This window comes from Anabrus simplex, chromosome 11, assembly GCF_040414725.1.
Source record: "Anabrus simplex isolate iqAnaSimp1 chromosome 11, ASM4041472v1, whole genome shotgun sequence".
Classification (NCBI taxonomy): domain Eukaryota; kingdom Metazoa; phylum Arthropoda; class Insecta; order Orthoptera; family Tettigoniidae; genus Anabrus; species Anabrus simplex.
This window is the reverse complement of record NC_090275.1, coordinates 133,052,756-133,073,293: the sequence shown is the minus strand read 5'-3', so window position 1 is coordinate 133,073,293 and position 20,538 is coordinate 133,052,756. Positions and strand designations below refer to the sequence as shown.

At 43.1% G+C, this 20,538-nt stretch overlaps 1 protein-coding gene across 1 annotated transcript in view; it reads right to left on the bottom strand.

Annotated features, from left to right (window-relative positions):
• The window catches only part of LOC136883565 (26S proteasome regulatory subunit 6B), a 92,148-nt gene extending 74,054 nt beyond the window's left edge, over positions 1-18,094 (bottom strand). The window contains exons 1-3 of the mRNA XM_067155947.2: positions 17,874-18,094; positions 17,658-17,750; positions 8,683-8,869 (exon numbers count right to left, since the gene is read on the bottom strand). Of these exons, the coding sequence (XP_067012048.1) occupies positions 8,683-8,869; positions 17,658-17,750; positions 17,874-17,906 (313 nt within the window). The 5' untranslated portion in view covers positions 17,907-18,094. The remainder of the gene's footprint in view (positions 1-8,682; positions 8,870-17,657; positions 17,751-17,873) is intronic.
• Between the last annotated feature and the right edge of the window lie 2,444 nt (positions 18,095-20,538).

Here is a 20,538-nt window from a genome sequence, read left to right as displayed (position 1 = left end):
AACACATTATTTTTCCTTATCCCCTGTACAGAAACTTCTTAACAAGGTTTTACTGCAAAATAAAAAATGTTGTATACAGGAGCATCATATTGACATACAAAATTAAATCAGTGTTCCTGAAATATCATAAAACCTATTGAATAATCAATTAAAACCAATTACAGCAATTTGTGCAGCTCATTTTAATAATGAAGGAGTTGTCTATTGCATAAGTAATTACAAGCATGTGGAAAGATCAGGTGTGTAAAAGACAAAAAGGACACAATCAGGAATTATTACATAACAAGAGATCTGAGGGTGAACTCGACACTGGAGGAAAGACTGACACTGCATGTCCGAAATGTTTGGCTATGTGAGGCAAAATATGCAGGAGATGTCCATTCCCAGGCAGTAATTAGAGAGGATGGTGCTCGGAAAAAGACCAGTCGGACGTACCAGGAGGTGGTGGTCAGACCAAAGCAAAGATGATCTATCAAAAAAAGGAGAAACATATTAGAAGATAAAAGAGAAGTAATTTACAAAGACGGAAATAGATGACGGAATATCACTCATGGGTCTGGTACACAATCTCGCTACCTCCACTTTGGGTCTCAGAAATTTCTTAACCAAAAGGGTGAATTCTGCTATGTCCAAAAAAGGAACTTAGATGCGAAAATTATGATTTTTTGCCATTTCTAATTATTAAATACAAATATTTGCCAAGTGCCACGACTCACTTGCCATGATAGCCATGTTTATGACATCATAGTTCACCCCTTCAACTTGTTGAAGGGCAGCCACGATGAAACTATGACATTACGAACCAATATGTGGCATTTAAATTTACATAAAACCCAAACGAAGCACACCATGGTGTACAGCAGGAAATGTTCACTTCACATCACGAAAGGCATACCGATGATGTAAATTCACCATAGAAATCACAATGAATCACTAAAATACTGGAAATTAAAAACACAGCAAGACAACATCAGAGATCGCTTCGATACTGCCTGCGCACCTAATCCTATGGAGCAATTTACGGTTCCCAATTTACGAACGTGGGTGCATGTTCAGGTATCAGAAAAGCATGAACGAACGATATGAAACGATGCGTGAAGCAGCAATGAGGAGCGATCCTACCTTTATACTTGCCAGAGACCTACCGACCCACCCACAAAACATGTTATTACTCACATAGCAAAAGGAAAACGGAGGCTACATTACATTACAAGTGCACACAGTGACAAGAATAGGAAGTAGTGTCTTCAAATGGTACTCACAGGATAATATAGAAGGTTATTTTGGTATCCATTGCACGTACTGCCGGCATACTTAAGTCTGAAAGCACTCACGAGGTTAGTTCCGTCGCATTTTGAACAACACACATAAATACACACGGAATGTAGGAATCATTCATTATGAGTTAGGCACACAATACCGCACAATGTTTATATACGAAACGTGAATTGACAGTAATGGCACATGTATCACGACCACGTGGTAATGGCGACTGAAGCTCCATCTAATCACCGCCCCTCCTTCTTTGATCTACCCATGCGCAAGTGAAGTACCAACCTAACAAACGTAATCACATGGCGATAGAGGACATGACGTCATGGATGAAGGAACGGCAGCCTGTTGCAATAACATGGATGCAGAATGCAATAAATTCACACAATATGAGCAGCAGCTTACTCACCTCATTGAGGATACCGCTCTGCAATGTGGCACAAAACCCCTAACAGCGCTACCTACCTGTTTATAGGCGAAGAGAGTACATCATATGATTGTTGTTGTTTGAGTCATCTGTCCATAGACTGGTCTGATGCAGCCCTCCATGCCACCCTATCCCGTGCTAACCTTTTCATTTCTACGTAACTATTGCATCCTACACCTGCTCTAATCTCCTTGTCATATTCATACTTTGGTCTACCCCTACCGTTCTTATCACCTACACTTCCTTCAAAAACCAATTGAACAGATCCTGGGTGTCTTAAGATGTGTCCTATCATTCTATCTCTTCTTCTCGTCAAATTTAGCCAAATCGATCTCCTCTCACCAATTCGATTCAGTATCTCTTCATTCGTGATTCGATCTATCCATCTCACTTTCAGCATTCTTCTGTAACACCACATTTCAAAAGCTTCTATTCTCTTTCTTTCTGAGCTAGTTATCGTCCATGTTTCACTTCCATACAATGCTACTCTCCACATGAAAGTCTTCAAAAACATCTTTCTAATTCCTATATCAATGTTTGAAGTGAGCATATTTCTTTTCTTAAGAAAGCTCTTCCTTGCTTGTGCTAGTCTGCATTTTATGTCCTCCTTAATTCTGTCATCGTTAGTTATTTTACTACCCAAGTAACAATATTCATCTACTTCCTTTAAGACTTCATTTCCTAATCTAATATTTCCTACACACCTGCCTTCGTTCGACTGCACTCCATTACTTTTATTTTGGACTTATTTATTTTCATCTTGTACTCCTTACCCAAGACTTCGTCCATACCATTCAGCAGCTTCTAAAGATCTTCTGCAGTCTCAGATAAAATTACAATATCATCGGCAAATCTCAAGGTTTTGATTTCCTCTCCTTGGATTGTGATTCCCTTTCCAAATTCCTCTTTGATTTCCTTTATAGCCTATTCTATGTAAACACTGAAAAGGAGGGGGGATAAACTGCAGCCTTGCCTCACTCCTTTCTGAATTGCTGCTTCTTTTTCAAAGCCCTCGATTCTTATCACTGCAGAATGATTTTTATACAGATTGTAGATAATTCTTCGTTCTCGGTATCTGATCTCAAGCATCTTCAGAATCTTAAATAGCTTGGTCCTATCAACATTATCGAATGCCTTTTCTAGATCTACGAATGCCATGTACGTGGGCTTGTTCTTCTTGATTCGATCCTCTAAGATCAGACGTAAAGTCAGTGCTTCACGGGTTCCTACATTTCTTCTGAAGCCAAATTGATCCTCTCCCAACTCAGCTTCAACTTGTTTTTCCATTCTTCTGTAAATAATACGTGTTAAAATTTTGCAGGCATGAGATACTAAACTAATGGTGCGGTAGTTTTCACACCTGTCAGCACCGGCTTTCTTGGGAATAGGTATAACAACATTCTGCCAAAAATCAGATGGGACTTCTCCTGTCTCATACATCTTACACACTAAATGGAATAACCTTGCCATGCTGGTTTCTCCTAAGGCAGTCAGTAATTCAGAGGGAATGTCATCAATTCCAGGTGCCTTGTTTCTCTTTAGGTCACTCACAGCTCTGTCAAACTCTGACCTCAAAATTGGGTCTCCCATTTCATCAGCATCAACAGCCTCTTCATGTTCCAGAACCAAATTATCTACATCTTTACCTTGATACAACTGTTGGATATGATCCTGCCATCTTTCTGCTTTGTCTTCTTTCCCTAGAAGTAGCTTTCCATCTGAGCTTTTAATATTCATACACTTAGATTTCCTTTCTCCAAAGGTTTCCTTGATTTTCCTGTATGCAGCGTCTATCTTTCCCAGGACCATACAACCTTCGACATCCTTGCACTTCTCCTTCAGCCATTCTTCCTTAGCTAGCTTGCACTTTCTATCCACTTGATTCTTTAATCGCGAATATTCTTTTCTGCCCTCTTCATTTCTATCATTCTTGTATTTTCGTCGTTCATCAATCAGGCCTAGTATCTCCTGAGTTATCCACATGTTCTTAGTTGATCTTTTCTTCCTTCCTAACATTTCTTCAGCAGCCCTGCTGACTTCGTTTTTTATGACTCTCCACTCTTCCTCTATTGTGTTTCCTACAGCCTTTCATTTAGCCCTTGTGCAACATGTTCCTTGAAACAATCCCTCATACTCTTTTCTTTCAACTTGTCTAGATCCCATCTTTTTGCATTCTTTCCTTTCTTCAATTTCTTCAACTTCAGATGGCATTTCATGACCAATAAGTTGTGGTCAGAGTCCACGTCTGCTCCTGGGAAAGTTTTGCAATCCAACACCTGGTTTCTGAATCTCTGCCTAATCATAATGAAGTCAATTTGATACCTTCCAGTGTCTCCAGGTCTTGTCCAAGTCTACAGCCATCGTTTGAGGTGTTTGAACCAAGTATTGGCAAGGACTAAATTATGATCAGTGCAGAATTCAACCAGAGGACTTCCTCTTTCGTTCCCTTGTCCCATTCCAAATTCTCCTACTGTATTACATTATCTTCCTTGGCCTACCACAGCATTCCAGTCTCCCATCACAATTAGATTCTCGTCACCTTTTATATATTGTATCAAATCTTCTATCTCTTCATATTTTCTTTTGATTTCCTCATCATCCGCTGAGCTAGTAGGCATATGGACCTGCACTATTGTGGTGGGCATTGGTTTGATGCCTATCTTGACAACAATAATCCTTTCACTATGCTGGTCATAGTAGCTTACCCGCTGCCCTATTTTCTTATTCTTTATTAAACCAACTCCTGTATTTCCTCTGTTTGATTTTGTGTTGATAATTCGGTAGTCGCCTGACCAAAAATTCTGTTCTTCCTGCCAACGTACTTCACTTATACCAACTACATCTAACTTTAGCCTATCCATCTCCCTTTTCAGATTCTCTAACCTACCACAACGATTCAAACTTCTTAACATTCCATGCTCCGACTAGCAGAATGTCAGTATCCATCTTCCTGATGATCGCCCCCTCTTGTGTAGTCCCCACCCGGAGATCCGAATGGGGGACTAGTTTACCTCCGGAATATTTTACCCGGGAGGAAGCCATCATCAGTACATCATTCATACAGAGAGAGCTGCATGTCCTCGGGAGTTAGTTACGGCTGTAGTTTCCCGTTGCTTTCAACCGTGTAGCAGTATCAACACAGTTAAGCCATGTTGAGTATTATTACAAGGCCGTATCAGTCAATCATCTAGACTGCTGCCCTTGCAACTACCGAAAGGCTGCTACCCCCTTTCGATGAACCATTCCTTAGTCCTGTCTCTCAACAGATATCCATCCGATATGGTTGCACCTGCGGCTCGGCTATCTGCTTCATTGGGACACGCAAGCCTCCCCACCACGGCAAGGTTCGCAGGGGAGGATCATACGATTAGCAAATCATGTCAGCGTTTTCCGGGCTTGTAGGCCGTGGTCCAGGAGCGAGTGAATATCCCGATGTTTCACCGAAGACTTCGTTCGGCATTGTCAAGGGTTCCGAATGAATTTGATAGCAGCGAAGCTCTCAGTGGAATGAAGTGCTGTTGTAATTTCACCTACTTATATAATGCAGGATCCGTTGCGCTGCTCGCCTATTGGCCGCTATGGTGGGAGGCGGTCGCTGATTGGCTGTTTTTCGGCGAATGCTTGAAGCGGTAGGGAGCCCGATGTACACTGACCTGCCTTGGCGGAGACAGGCAGCTGATCACCCGTTACTTTCTTCTGGTCTGCCGCGGCTATTGTGTCCTTCAGGGTTAGAGCTTTCAAGATTGGAAACCAGGCTTTGTTTACCCGTTCAGATTCCTCCTTATGGTTGAAGCTGTTGGTGTGCTTTAGAATTTCACTGGCTTCCCTCTGTAGCCGGGCGTGATAAGGCACAGTATTTGACAGTACTTCGGTGTTGCTGTACTGTATGTCATGGCTTGCTAGCAGCAAGTGTTCAGCGACTGATGAATCTATCTATCTGTCCCAGCTGGCTATGTCTGTTCTGCTCCTTCAGTCGTGTGGCGATGCTGCGTTTGGTAGTCCCTATGTATACCTGGCTGCAGCTGCACGGAATCTTGTAGACACATGCTGTGGAGAGAGGATGACGCTTGTCTTTGGCCGACCTAAGCAGTTCCAGGATTTTCTTCGTCAGCCTGTATATGGTTTTAACCCCATGGGACTCCAGTAGCCTCCCTATTCTGTCAGTTACTTTCTCGATATACGGCAGAAAGGCTTTAGCTGCCGTCCGCTCCTCTTCTTTTTTCTTGGTTGTTGGACGTCTGGGATGGAGTGCTCGCTGAATTTCTTTAGAGCTGTACCCGTTAGTGAGTAGGGCCCTGTTGAAGTGGCTGAGTTCTTCGTTTAAGTGCCGAGGTTGGCAAATTCTCTTAGCATGGTCGGCTAGTGTCTTAATCACTCAGTATTTTTGTCGTGGGTGCTAGTAGGATGTCTTCTGAAGATAGCGGTCTGTGTGGATCGGCTTGCGGTATACTGTGTGTCCCAAGTTTAAATGGGCAGTCTTCATTACCAGAACATCGACGAAGGGGAGTTTTCCCTCGTTTTCTGTCTCCATAGTGAACTGAATACTGGAGTTAATACTATTAGGATGCTGTAGAAACAGCTGTAGTTGTTCCTTTCCGTGGCTCCAGATCATAAAGGTATCATCTACAAAGCGCAGCCACACCTTAGGTTTCAGTGGTGCGGTGTCGAGTGCTGTTTCTTCGAACTTTTTCATATAGAAATTTGCTATCACCGGAGAGGACTGCCCATGGCGACGCCGTCCACTAGTTCATAGAAATTGCCATCCCACAGAAAATAGCTTGTCGTGAGGCAGTGGTTGAACAAGTTGGTAATGTCCTCGGGAAAAATCCGGGCGATGTGGTCCATGGCCTCATTCACAGGTACCTTAGTGAAGAGCGATACCACGCCAAAGCTGACAAGCAGGTCTTCAGCTTCTAGATGGATGTTATTGAGTTTTTCTATGAAGTGGCCTGAGTCTCTGACGTACGACTGTGTGCCACCGATGTAAGGTTGTAGTAAGGTGGCCAGATGTTTAGCAATATCGAGGTTCGGCGATCCAATAGCACTCACGATGGGCCGTAGAGGTACGTTGTCCTTGTGTATCTTGGATAAGCCATATAGCCTCGGAGGTACGGCTTCACTTCTGGAGGTTTCCCTCTTCACACTGTCTGGCAATGAAGAGGCCTTAATACAGCTATTGGTGTTACGAAGAATCCGATTGGTTGGATCTTTCGGTAGTGTGCGGTAGGTTTCTGGGTCCAAAAATCTCCGACATCTTTGCAGTGTTATCATTAGTAGCCATGATGACAGTGGCGTTCCCTTTATCCGTGGGAAGAATGAGTACACTCTCGCCCATGTTCAGAGTTTTGATGGCCTTCCTCTCGAGCCGTGAGGTTGTTCTTCGGTGCTGGTGCCTTTCTCAGTATCCGTGAGGCTTCGTTGTGGATTTCTTCTGCCTGGTCAGATGGTAAATTGCGAATAGCAGCTTCGGTATTCGCGACAATCTCCTCGATGGGAATCGAAGGAGGGGTAATCGCAAAGTTTCCTCCTTTAGCCAGTAAAGAGGTTTCTGCCTCTGACAGGCAACGGCTAGTCAGGTTGACGATTGTCCGTGAGGTATCCAAGGCAGGCTTAGTCTCAGGCGCGGGACGCTTCTCTTGATATCGCTCGAACTTATTCTTCTGCCGGTTGGTCGACTGATCGAATGTCGAAGTCATGGAAGAGTAGGTGATACGATCTGCTTTTTTCCTAGTCCTTTGGTGAAAGTGTGGCACTCAGAAGATAATGCAGCTGTAAAAGCGCCTGGTCGACAGTACCGAGCTCCTTGCGTGTGGAGCATATGTTCCCGCAGAAGTGAGCGCTCCGTTCTATCGTAAATGCGATGTGACTGGGCAGAGCTGAACGGTCTCTTCATTCTCAGAAATTTGGGCACTATACCCGAATCTCCGCATCGGAGAAGAAAAGTGAGCGAAGACAAGAGCTGCGCCTTCTTCTTACGTAGTTTCTCGAAGCAACGGAGTGAGTTTGAAATTTCCTCATATAGTAGTTGAGGCTTTCACAGCCGGCGTTACAAATCACGTCAGTGTTTTCCGGGCTTGTAGGCCGTGGTCCAGGAGCGAATGTCCCGATGTTTCACCGAAGACTGCGTTCGGCATTGTCAAGGGTTCCGACTGAGTTCGATAGCAGTGAAGCTCTCAGTGGAATGAAGTGCTGTTGTAATTCCACCTACTTATATAGTGCAGGATATGATACGCTGCTCGCCTATTGGCCGCTATGGTCGGGGGCGGTCGCTGATTGGCTGTTCTTCGGCCAATGGTTGAAGCGTTAGGGAGCCCGATGTACACTGACCTGCCTTGGCGGACACAGGCAGCTGATCACCCGTTACTTTCTTCTGGTCTGCAGCGGCTATTGTGTCCTTCAGGGTTAGAGCTTTCAAGACTGGAAACAAGGCTTTACCCGTTCAGATTCCTCCTTACGGTTGAAGCTGTTGGTGTGCTTTAGGATTTCAATGGCTTCCCTCTATAGCCGGGCGTGGTAAGACACAGTAGTTGACAGTACTTCGGTGCTGCTGTACTGTATGTAATGGCCTGCTAGCAGCGAGTGTTCAGCGACTGATGATCTATCTGTCTGTGTGTAGGTTTGATTAAATCTATTTTTTGCTATTTGCTTTACCTCGCACCGACACAGATAGGTCTTATGGCGACGATGGGATAGGAAAGGCCTAGGAATTGGAAGGAAGCGGCCATGGCCTTAATTAAGGTACACCCCCAGCATTTGCCTGGTGTGAAAATGGGAAACCACGGAAAACCATCTTCAGGGCTGCCGACAGTGGGGCTCGAACCCACTATCTCCCGATTACTGGATACTGGCCGCACTTAAGCGACTGTAGCTATCAAGCTCGGTAGGTTTGATTAAATCAATTTAAAGAAAGAATGCACTCAAAGAATTACTGAGGAAGAAACCAATTTCAAAATACACAAATACAGCACAAGTATGAAACACACCTGTGGTGCTGCCGACAATACCAGTGTTCTGATCCACAGCCTCCAGAAACTGCCCTATGACTAAGGGAACACTCTGGATGCGCTTCACCTCCTCCTGAGCGTGAAGATACTCCTTCTTCAAGTTACGCTGTTCATCTTTTATGTACTCCTCTTGGACGGCAAGAAACTCGAGCTGACGCTGGAGTTTCTGTAATAAGAGAACAGGTTTCAATCATGAGATGACTGGTGGACATTGACCACATTATCAATTGCATAATAATAAAAAGAAGAAGTTAATATAGTTTATCCAGATCTAGTTTTTACTCGACATCTAATGCCATGTTGTAAAAAGAAGCAAACCTATTGGCTCAGGCGACCCATGTTGCTGATTATTTTTTTGCTTTGTTTATGTGTGTATGCTTTGGGTGCTTCAACGTTCATTGTGGCTACCAATTGGTTTACAATTTATTTCAATTCCTTTGTGATACGTAGTAAAGTGTGTAGTGTTTTGTGTCTTGTTATGTTCACCATTATATATTTTATAAAAATTTTTGTGAGGTTATCAAGTTATTTCAGGTTAGTTAATTGCAGGGAGGTTTTTCTCTTACATTTTGTATTAGGATATAGTTATACATTTGATTGATTGTTTGAAGATCTTCATTATTGATTAGTTTTCTATAGGTTAGCATCGTAGTTTACTTCTCATTTTGTGTTTTAAGGGGTTAGTGTGCATGTATTTATCGCGTGAACTTGAGAGTAAGTTTTAACTTTGTCTGACAATACCTGTTTCTGATGCTCCTGCTGCGAAGACACGAGAACTTGTTATTGCTGTGTGCGAGTACTTTGAGTGCGAAAAAGCTAATGGTGGACTACTTTTTCCAGTTGACAAACGTGTTAGAGCAAACATGTGCCACTGTAAATATTAGTAGGACTACTGTCATAAACGTTTGCAAGGAGAAATATCATAAGAGGAACAGTTTGGACCTGTAATTCCACTTGAAATGCCAGTGAAAAAATGACAAGGTTGTTTTTCTTTTTTTCAATTTGTTTTACGTCACACCAACACAGATAGGTCTTATGGCGATGACGGGATAGGAAAGGCCTATGAGTGGGAAGGAAGCGGACGTGGCCATAATTAAGGTATGGGGCTGCCGACAGTGAGGTTCGAAGTAGTCATGGGATAACTTTAACTCCATCTAATGATGGAAATGTGTATTATCGGCACACTTTTTCTGGACAGATTTGTGTACGAGGGTGAGGAGTAAGGAGGGAGCCCTCCCGGTTCCATTAGTGCTGCTAACAGAATGGAAATTAAATCTGAATTGAATCAATAATATGATCGATCAATATGAAGTTTCTAAACAGTTATTATCTTAAGCCAACAACTGTGTGACACACACACATTACATAACATTATATAACATTTATAGACGTGAATCTTGTTCCTGGCATGAATTCTATAGTTTGGCTTTGCTGTGTAGGGCCTAAACAACAAGAGTACTACTACATAACGTGTACGCCAGATGTCGCACAGCGATGCATAAGCGATTCATAGTTTGTGTTTCAAAGGTTGCCAGTATGAATCTGGAAGACTGCCGAGGTCTACTGATTCAGCACTAGGGTGTAAATCTATCCAGAAAAAGTGTGCTGATAATATATATTGAACTGCTTTTTATTTCAGTCATGTCTCTTTTGTTTTTCATTTGTTCCTTCATTTTTAGCTTCTAATATGTAAATAACGGCAGTGGTAAAGAAGTAGGGGACTGGAAATTATAATAATATTGCATTGAAAATTACTCACATGTGTTCAGGACTCCATTTTGAATATTATTAGGTCCCGAAATGTTGCATTATTAGTGATTTTGTGGGTAATATTGGTAATAATTGCACATAAGAAATGGGAGGATATATTTATGATAGCCATCTTAGTTTCCAGAGATGTTATGGTATAGACTGGTTACTTTGACTTTACAGCAAAGCATGGAACTTCAGATAGGTGAGGAAAGCATGGATGTTACAACATAAAGCATGGATGTTACAACTCCTCTAATTTAGTAGCTGTAACTTATCTTTGCAAATTCAGGCCAAGCTCTGTAATTAGAACAGTCGGGGGCCACACTCCCTTCGAGAGGCTCTTAACTATTGCCACGGCGCATACTGCCCACACGGCAAGAAAAAAGTAATTTATTAGCTGTAACCTATCTTTCCAAAATCCAGACCAAGCTCTGTCATGAGAACAGTGGCCCTCCTTCCACACTCCCTTCGAGAAGCTCTTAACTATGGCCACGGCGCATACTGCCTGCTTGGCAAGAAAAAAAAACAATTTATTAGCTGTAACCTATGTTTGCAAAATCCAGACCAAGCTCTGTCATGAGAATAACATCTTTGCATTGTAACTTCCATGCTTTCCTCACCTATCTGAAGTTCCTCGCTTTGCTGTAAAGTCAAAGTAACCAGTCTATACCATAACATCTCTGGAAACAAAGATGGCTATCATGAATACATCCTCAAACTTTTTATGTGCAATTATTACCAATATTACCCACAAAATCATTAATAATGCAACATTTCGGGATCGAATAATATTCGAAATGGAGTCCTGAACACCTGTGAGTAATTTTCAATGTAATATTAATAATATTCCCACTCCCCTACTTCTTTACCGGAGCCGTAAATAACTTTAACACCCTTTTTTCACTGAGGATGCCTCAGACGAATCGAAACATGTTTGACTTTTTTATGTTATGTATTGGATAGAAGGACACATTAAATGATCCTTTGTAAAGTTAAATGTGCTTGCAAAAAAAAAAAAGGTGGCAAACAAGAGGTAAAAATAAAATGTGCTTAAGAAACAACAGCTAAATATCAACCCCCCCCCATTGCACTACAGCCCTTGAAGGGCCTTGGCCTACCAAGCGACCGCTGCTCAGCCCGAAGGCTTGCAGATTACGAGGTGTCGTGTGGTCAGCACGACAAATCCTCACGGCCGTTATTCTTGGCTTTCTAGACCGGGGCCGCCATCTCACTGTCAGATAGCTCCTCAATTCTAATCACGTAGGCTGAGTGGACCTCGAACCAGCCCTCAGGTCCAGGTAAAAATCCCTGACCTGGCCGGGAATCGATCCCGGGGCCTCCGGGTAAGAGGCAGGCACGCTACCCCTACACCACGGGGCCGACACTAAATATCAAAAACAAACCTAAATAAAGCTAGTTGCTTTACATCGCACCTACACAGATAGGTCTTATGGCGACGATGGGACAGGGAAAGGCTAGGAATAAGAAGGAAGCGGCCGTAGCTTTAATTCAGGTACAGCCCCAGCATTTGCCTGGTGTGAAAATGGGAAACCACGGAAAAACCATCTTCAGGGCTGCCGATAATGGGGTTCGAACCTAATATCTCCCGATTACTGGCCGCACTTAAGCGACTGCAGCTAACGAGCTCGGTGCATAAATAAAGATCATAGCAAATTTCTGTAGGAGTTCAATTGATGCTGTGATGTTCTGTTCCACACCACAGCATCAAAATCTTCCTTAACAATAATTTACAGTAGGATAATATAAAAACAGACATAACTTAATTGATGACTTGTCTTCAACAGTGACAAGTGGCCAGTGATTCACAGCATAACAAATTATACATGTACCCAGAAAAATGAAAATGAAGTAAAATGAAGGAAACCAGCAGAGCGATGCCTGTCCCCACCATTGTGCTTTCTAGCTGCGAATGTATTTATGAAATAGAAAACTTACAGGCAAAAAAAATTGCTTCGCCTTTTCCATTCATAATGCATACATACATACATACATTATCATTATAAACTGTTATGCCTTTAGTGTTCAGTCTGCAAGCCTCTGTGAATTTAATAAACGTCGCCACAATCCTCGATTTGCAACTAGTGTTGTGGCCACATTTCGTTCTATACCTCTTATCTTTAAATCGTTAGAAACCGAGTCAAAATATCGTCGTCTTGTTCTACCTCTATTTCTCTTACCCTCAATAGCAGAGTCCATTATTCTCCCAGGTAACCTATCCTCCTCCATTCGCCTCACATGACCCCACCACCGAAGCCGGTTTATGCGTACAGCTTCATCCATCAAGTTCATTCCTAAATTAGCCTGTATCTCCTCATTTCGAGCACCCTCCTGCCATTGTTCCCACCTGTTTGCACCAGCAATCAATCTTGCTGCTTTCATGTCTGTTACTTCTAACTTATGAATAAGATATCCTGAGTCCACCCAGCTTTCGCTCCCGTAAAGCAAAGTTGGTCTGAAAACAGACCAATGTAAAGATAGTTTCACCTGGGAACTGACTTCCTTCTAACTGAGTACTGCTGATCGCAACTACGAGCTCACTGCATTAGCTTTACGACACCTTGATTCAATCTCACTTACCATATTACCATCCTGGGAGAACACACAACCTAAATACTTGAAATTATCGACCTGTTCTAGCTTTGTATCATCAATTTAGTCTTCGAGAGGCTAATTTTCATACCATACTCACTGCACCTATTTTCAAGTTCTAAGATATTAGACTGCAGGCTTTCGGCACAGTCTGCCATTAAGACAAAGTCGTCAGCATAGGCCAGACTGCTTACTACATTTCCACCTAACTGAATCCCTCCCTGCCATTTTATACCTTTCAGCAGATGATCCATGTAACCTACGTACAGCAAAGGTGAAAGATTATAGCCTTGTCTAACCCCTGTAAGTACCCTGAACCAAGAACTCATTCTACCATCAATTCTCATTGAAGCCCAATTGTCAACATAAATGCCTTGGATTGATTTTAATAATCTGCCTTTAATTCCACAGTCCCCCAGTATAGCGAACATTTTTCCCCCTCGGTACCCTGTCATATGCTTTCTCTAGATCTACGAAACATAAACACAACAGCCTATTCCTCTCGTAGCATTTTTCAATTACCTGGCGCATACTGAAAATCTGATCCTGACAGCCTCCCTGTGGTCTGAAACCACACTGGTTTTCATCCAACTTCCTCTCAACGACTGACCGCACCCTCCCTTCCAAGATGCCAGTGAATACTTTGCCTGGTATACTAATCAATGAGATACCTCGATAGTTGTTGCAATCCTTCCTGTTCCCTTGCTTTTGTCCAATCTGAAGGTATCTTACCAACACTACACGCTAATTTTACTACTCTATGAAGCCATTTCATCCCTGCCTTCCCACTATACTTCACCATTTCAGGTCTAATTTCATCTACTGCTGCCGCCTTATGACAATGGAGTTCATTTAGCATCCTTTCCACTTCCTCTAGCATAATTTCACCAACATCATTTTCCTCCTCCCCATGAGCTTGCCTGTTCGCAACACCAGGATGATTTCCTTTTACATTGAGATGTTCAAAATATTCCCTCCACCTCTCCAGTGATTCTCTGGGATCTATTATGAGTTCACCTGAATTACTCAAAACACTGTTCATTTCTTTTTTCCCTCCCTTCCTAAGATTCTTTATTACTGTCCAGAAAGGTTTCCCTGCTGCTTGACCTAGCCTTTCCAGGTTGTTACCAAAATCTTCCCATGACTTCTTTTTGGATTCAACAACTATTTGTTTCACTCTGTTTCTTTCATCTACGTCTGCCTCGGCCCTTGCTTGGAGCCATTTCTGATAAGCCTTTTTTTTTACGTTTACAAGCAGCTCTCACTTAATCATTCCACCAAGATGTTCGCCTTTTCCCATCTTTACACACAGTTGTTCCTAGGCATTCCCTTGCTGTTTCTACTACAGCATCCCTGTATGCCACCCATTCACTTTCTATATCCTGAACCTGCTTACTGTCTACTGTTCGAAACTTCTCACTAATCATATCCATGTACTTCTGTCTAATTTCCTCGTCCTGGAGATTTTCTACCCTTATTCGTTTGCAGACAGATTTCACTTTCTCTACCCTAGGCCTAGAGATACTTAGTTCACTACAGATCAGATGGTGGTCTGTATCATTGAAAAATCCGCGGAAAACTCGTACATTCCTAACAGATTTCCTGAATTCAAAGTCTGTTAAGATATAGTCTATTATGGATCTGGTACCCCTAGCCTCCCATGTGTAGCGGTGAATAGCCTTATGCTTGAAGAATGTATTCGTAACTGCTAAACCCATACTAGCAGAGAAGTCCAGCAAACGCTTCCCATTCCCATTAGCTTCCATATCTTCCCCACATTTACCAATCACCCTTTCGTATCCTTCAGTTCTATTCCCAACTCTCTCATTGAAATCGCCCATTAGCACTACTCTATCCTTGCTCTTGACCCTGACCACGATGTCACTCAACGCTTCATAAAACTTGTCAACTTCATCCTCATTGCACCCTCACATGGTGAATACACGGACACAATTCTTGTCCTAATTCCTCCAACTGACAAATCTACCCACACCATTCGCTCATTTACGTGCCTAACAGAAACTATGTTGTGTGCAATGGTATTCCTGATAAAGAGCCCTACCCCAAACTCTGCCCTTCCCTTTCTAACACCCGTCAAGTACACTTTATAATCTTCTATCTCTTCCCCATTATCTCCCCTTACCCAAATATCACTTACTCCTAGCACATCCAGATGAACCCTCTTTGCTGACTCAGCCAGTTCTACTTTCTTTCTTCCATAAGCCTCATTAATATTGATAGCTCCCCATCGAATTCCATTTCGTTTGCCAAGTTGTTTCCAAGGAGTCCTTCGCCTGTCAAATGGGAGTGGGACTCCATTACTCTCATAGGTCCGAGGCTTGCTTAAAATGTTCTGAGCTCGGTAAATTCATTAAGCAGGATGCTACCCTACTTGCACATAGTCCAAGTGAGGATCTCTCCTCTAACGGGTTATGGACCACCGGTGGATTATATAGTCCTAGCCGCCTGAGCAAAAGGAGGGCCATGACTCAGAATATGTCCGAGATGCCCACTCCCATTCCATAGCAACTGGTATCCCAACTCTCAGGACCACTTACTAGGCCACTTAGCTGTTGCCCATGGTTCAAGAACTACGACGTGACTACAGTAACCCACAAACATGAACCATTCATAATGCTATATAAATATAATAACAAATCTAAATCATGAGAAATTATGGCTGTCTAGGAGGGAGTGTGTTCACTCTTTGCAGGTCCATAAGAGCAGTACTGTTTTCTTAATATGGAATAATCTATGGTGGCGCTTCCGCAAGCGGGCCGGCATTGGTAATCATTAGTAAAGACTGGAAAGGAACGTTTTACAATACCTGGAGTACCAGAGAGGAGAAATCCTTCATCTACGCTTGCTATAATCCCACCATCCCGCCCCAAAAGGTATTCTTTCTTAAATAGGAAAATTGAAAGCAAGACAGCATGAAAGAAGAAATTGCCACCATTATCTTTACTCCCATTGGCCAGCTCCGATCAGCTGTGAAGAAGTCTATGTAACTTTTTTCCAGCTAGAGTTCGCATGTGCGCCACACCACCCCGCGCAAAATAAAAACAGTCGCTCGTCAAGAAAAAAATGTAATTTAGTAGCTGTAACCTATCTTTGTAAATCCAGGCCAAGCTCTGTCGTGAGAACAGTGGCCCCCGTAGGGGGCCACACTCCCTTCGAGAGGCTCTTAACTATCGCCGCGGCGCATAATGCCTGCACGGCAAGAAAAAAGTTAATTTAGTGGTTGTAACATATCGTCACATTTTCTCAACAGTTGGTGACAGCATCACCCGCCGCGAAGCCTCCGTGTGGTACAGAGAGCGGAGTGTGAGGCGCGCCATGCCCGGCTCGCTTGCGGCAGTTTTACCTAATCTATATAGTAGGCATAATCATAGGCTACATGTTCCACAAGAAGGGCCCAATTTAAAATTATTTTAGGGTGGCGCTTCCGCAAGCGGGCCGGTATTGGCAATCATTAGTAAAGATTGAAAATGAACGTTTTACAATACCTGGAGTACCAGAGAGGAGAGATCCTTCCTCTACGCTTGCTATAATCCCACCATCCCGCCTCAAAAAGTATTCTTTCTTATATAGGAAAATTGAAAGCAAGACAGCATGAAAGAAGAAACTGCCACCATTATCTTTAGTCCCAATGGCCAGCTTCGATCAGCTGTGAAGAAGTCTATTTAACTTTTTTTCCCGCTAGAGGTCGTATGCGCGCCTCACCAACCCGTACAAAATAAAAACACTCACTCGTCAAGAAAAAAGTGTAATTTAGTAGCTGTAACCTGTCTTTGTAAATCCAGGTCAAGCTCTGTCACGAGAACAGTGGCCCCCACACTCCCTTCGAGAGGCTCTTAACTATCGCCGCGGCGCATGCTGCCCGCACGGCAAGAAAAAAGTTAATTTAGTGGTTGTAACCTATCGTCACATTTTCTCAACAGTTGGTAACAGCATCACCCGCCGCCAAGCTTCCGTGTGTACAGCGAGCGGTGTGTGAGGCGCGCCATGCCCGGCCCGCTTGTGGAAGTTTTACCTATTTTAGTTTTCATCAGGGAACATGATAACAGAAACATGAGTTTGTATTTAATTTTTATATTTCAAACTCCCGAAATTATAGCCTAAGCAAACAAATCACATTCTCAAATATTAACTTAATGCTTTTATTTCTACATATAGAATGCAGAAACCATAAAAAGGAAGCAACCTAACACTGGATAGTAGATGACAGCATTTCTATGAAGAAATGCAGCAATATACTACAGTGAATGACACGTACGCAAGGAAGTGCTACCGATTGCAATGAGTTCGGCAACTGAGATAATTTGGAACACCTTTTCGACACTACGTTATTAGAGATAACATTATTTCGATACAATGCAAAACGTAAGGAAAATCTGGAAATTCGTTTGAAAATCTCCTTATGTTATCAAAGATTGAAATTTGACTCACGGATTACTTAGTACATAACCTAAAACTAAATAAACTGACGTACCAGTACGATGACTTTAATAAATATTTTTTTATAGCTATACATGCAAATATACAATTACCTATAAGTTACCATTAGCAAATCTAGCAGAACACCATCTCACCTTGTACCTTGTATACAAATCTTCAACGTCTAACTCATCGCTAGTACCCACAACAGGAGCACTGGTAGGTTTAGGATCTTGACTGACTTCTTCCTAAGACAAAATATTAGAGGAGAATAGTAATATTTATTACCTGGTAACACAATAAATCCTCAGCAAGTATAACAAAATCATAATCTTCTAAAAAGTATCCACAACTTTCACTTTAAAACTTACTTTTTCTGGGAGAGTTATTCCAATTTCTTCCATCTTGTTAAATCCGCGTAGTCATGCTAGGATCATATGAGCCAACTTTGAAAAATCGTGTGTTAAGTTGCAACACGATCACCTTCACTCTAAAAGGCATACAATGTACGAAACAATTCTGCCATTCAAAATTATTTTGAATACAGAGCAGTCGAATTTACTGCAAGGGCATTAACCGGCATGTACCACGACCAAGAATATAGGAACAGGGTTTTCAAAATACTGACATTGGCATTATGGAACACATTCTGTTTTGTTTTTGTTTTCTTGTTAATGATATACATACATACAAAGAATAATACAAGATGTAGTGCACAGATTGCACACTATAAATCTTATCATGAGTTGCAATTGTCAGTCTCTGAATGTCCCTCGGAATGAAATGCCTCTATACGTGGCCATGGATGGGTACGGAATTCATCCGTTGTACTGTACATACAGTGACAGCAGCCAATATTCATGAAATGTTCTTTAGTTGGTACTACTGGATACTTCTGAGAGAGATCTGGCGAGCTAAACGACAAACCGTAACTCAAATATTTTTTTTTAACTATTTGATTTTGATTTCCTTTCACCCTAAAACAAGTGTCCAGGTGACTACTAGATAATTGCATAATTATTACAAAATGATTTCGGAATTTACCACCTGAGAGACAGTGCTAATTGTAGATATCATTGATTGATTGATTGATTGATTGATTGATTGATTGATTGATTGATTGATTGATTGATTGATTGATTGATTGATTGATTGATTGATTGATTGATTTTTAAAAATCCAGTCGACACTCCATGTCGCACGATGTCCGCAAAACTAATTAAAACAAGCGGCTGCGCGGTTTGGTCACGTAGCTACCATCTTACATTCAGAAGATAGTGGGTTCGAACCCCGCTGTCAGCAGTCCTGAAGATGGTTTCCCACACGAAACAAATGTTTTAATTCAGCGCTTTTCATCGACCTCTCTAATTTGGACTGCAATTCTCCGAAGCAACTCCTCTTAGATTTTTCTCGGCCGGGTGGCTCACCATCTTTACCTCAACTACTTCGCCGACTTCAACGAAGCAAATAGGCTGACACCGAGTTGGAAGTCAGCCTCCGCAACAACATGTCCTAGCTGTGTGTTCCATGATCTTGATCCCGCTCTCTCTGACCACGACCTACTTACCCAGCTCCGCCTGGCAGGCGTCCCAGCCCGAAGCGCTTCTAGCATACCGTACTGCACGACTTCATTCCTACACGTCGGGTCCTTCTTCATTTCTATTCAGCGAACGCCGCTCAACATTTCATCAATAACGGAGTCTATATTGGCCGCCAGATACATCGAGTGACGTATAGTCCTTCGTACTTTGACGACGCAGTGACTGCATCGCCACAGTGGACACCATTACGACCATCTTCATCCCATTTCTACACTACTCTCATGACCACCACCACCATAACTACCGTCTCGCCCTCCTCCCATCTTTCTTCTGATGTTTCGGTGACAACTGTTGTCACCTGCCATCCTTCACCCCTCATGACTTCTTCTCTCCCTCTCTCCACCAACCCTGCAGCATCTGCACCCCAGTTCCTGCTTACTGAAACACCTGAGTCTAAAGTTGCAGCACCGCCTTCGTCACCACCTTCAACGCCGTCATCATCGACCAGCCACACCATGTGTAACTGCGTGATACGCGGAGTGGATCCTGCCCTACCAGACCGAACAATCCTCCAGCACCTCCAGGCCGAAGGCGTACCAGTCCATCAAGAACACATCCGGCCCGACGTATATGGTTCGCATCCACCTCCCGACTGCCGAAGATGTACAAAAACTTATCAGCAACGGAGCATACATCTATTGCCACCGCCATCAAGTGGAGCCGTCAATCTCCCCACCACAACCTGTTCGACATCCTACCACCACTACTCATCGTCGCACCCGACCTGCCACTTCTTTTCAACCTCGTCAACCCGTCAGCCCACCACCTCCCCCAACTAGCTTTTTACCCCACCCACCTCCGCCGTTCGAAATCACACGTTTGTTAACTTTTTCCCTCTACAATATCACTACGACCGAGCACCTCCTAACCCTCCATCTTCATCCTGGCACCCTTACCTAAACTTGACACCTAACGCACATCCTCGCACCGTAGTCAAGAAGCCTCCTTCATTTCGTCACAGCGTTCTATGTATCTTCTTCATTCATCGCACCACACAGTTCTCTTCATTTCTCCCGGCGCGAGAGAGAGCGTAACTCTCTAGGGGGCCCGCCCCGCCCACACCCTTAATTCAGGCAACGGCCGCTCGCTTCCTAGTCCATCGTCGCCATACTTAGCGGTACTTATCGTCTGGCTTTTAGTGCCAAGAGTGTCCGAGGGCATGTTCGGCTCACCAGGTGCATGGGGACCTGCGCATCTGAATGTGGGGGGATGATGATAAGGTAGGGAGAAGGCGAAACCCAGTTCCGGCACGTAGCCTACTACTGTCGAATAAAACCAAGGGAGCTGCTCAAGGCTTAACGTGCCCATCTGACGGATGAACAAACCATCAGCAGCATCATATGCCCTCACTGCGGAGAGGTTTCGAATTTAATCCAGGCTTTTGGCACGCAATTTAGTGATTAGAAATTGTATACCACCACCTTTCCTTCCCTAC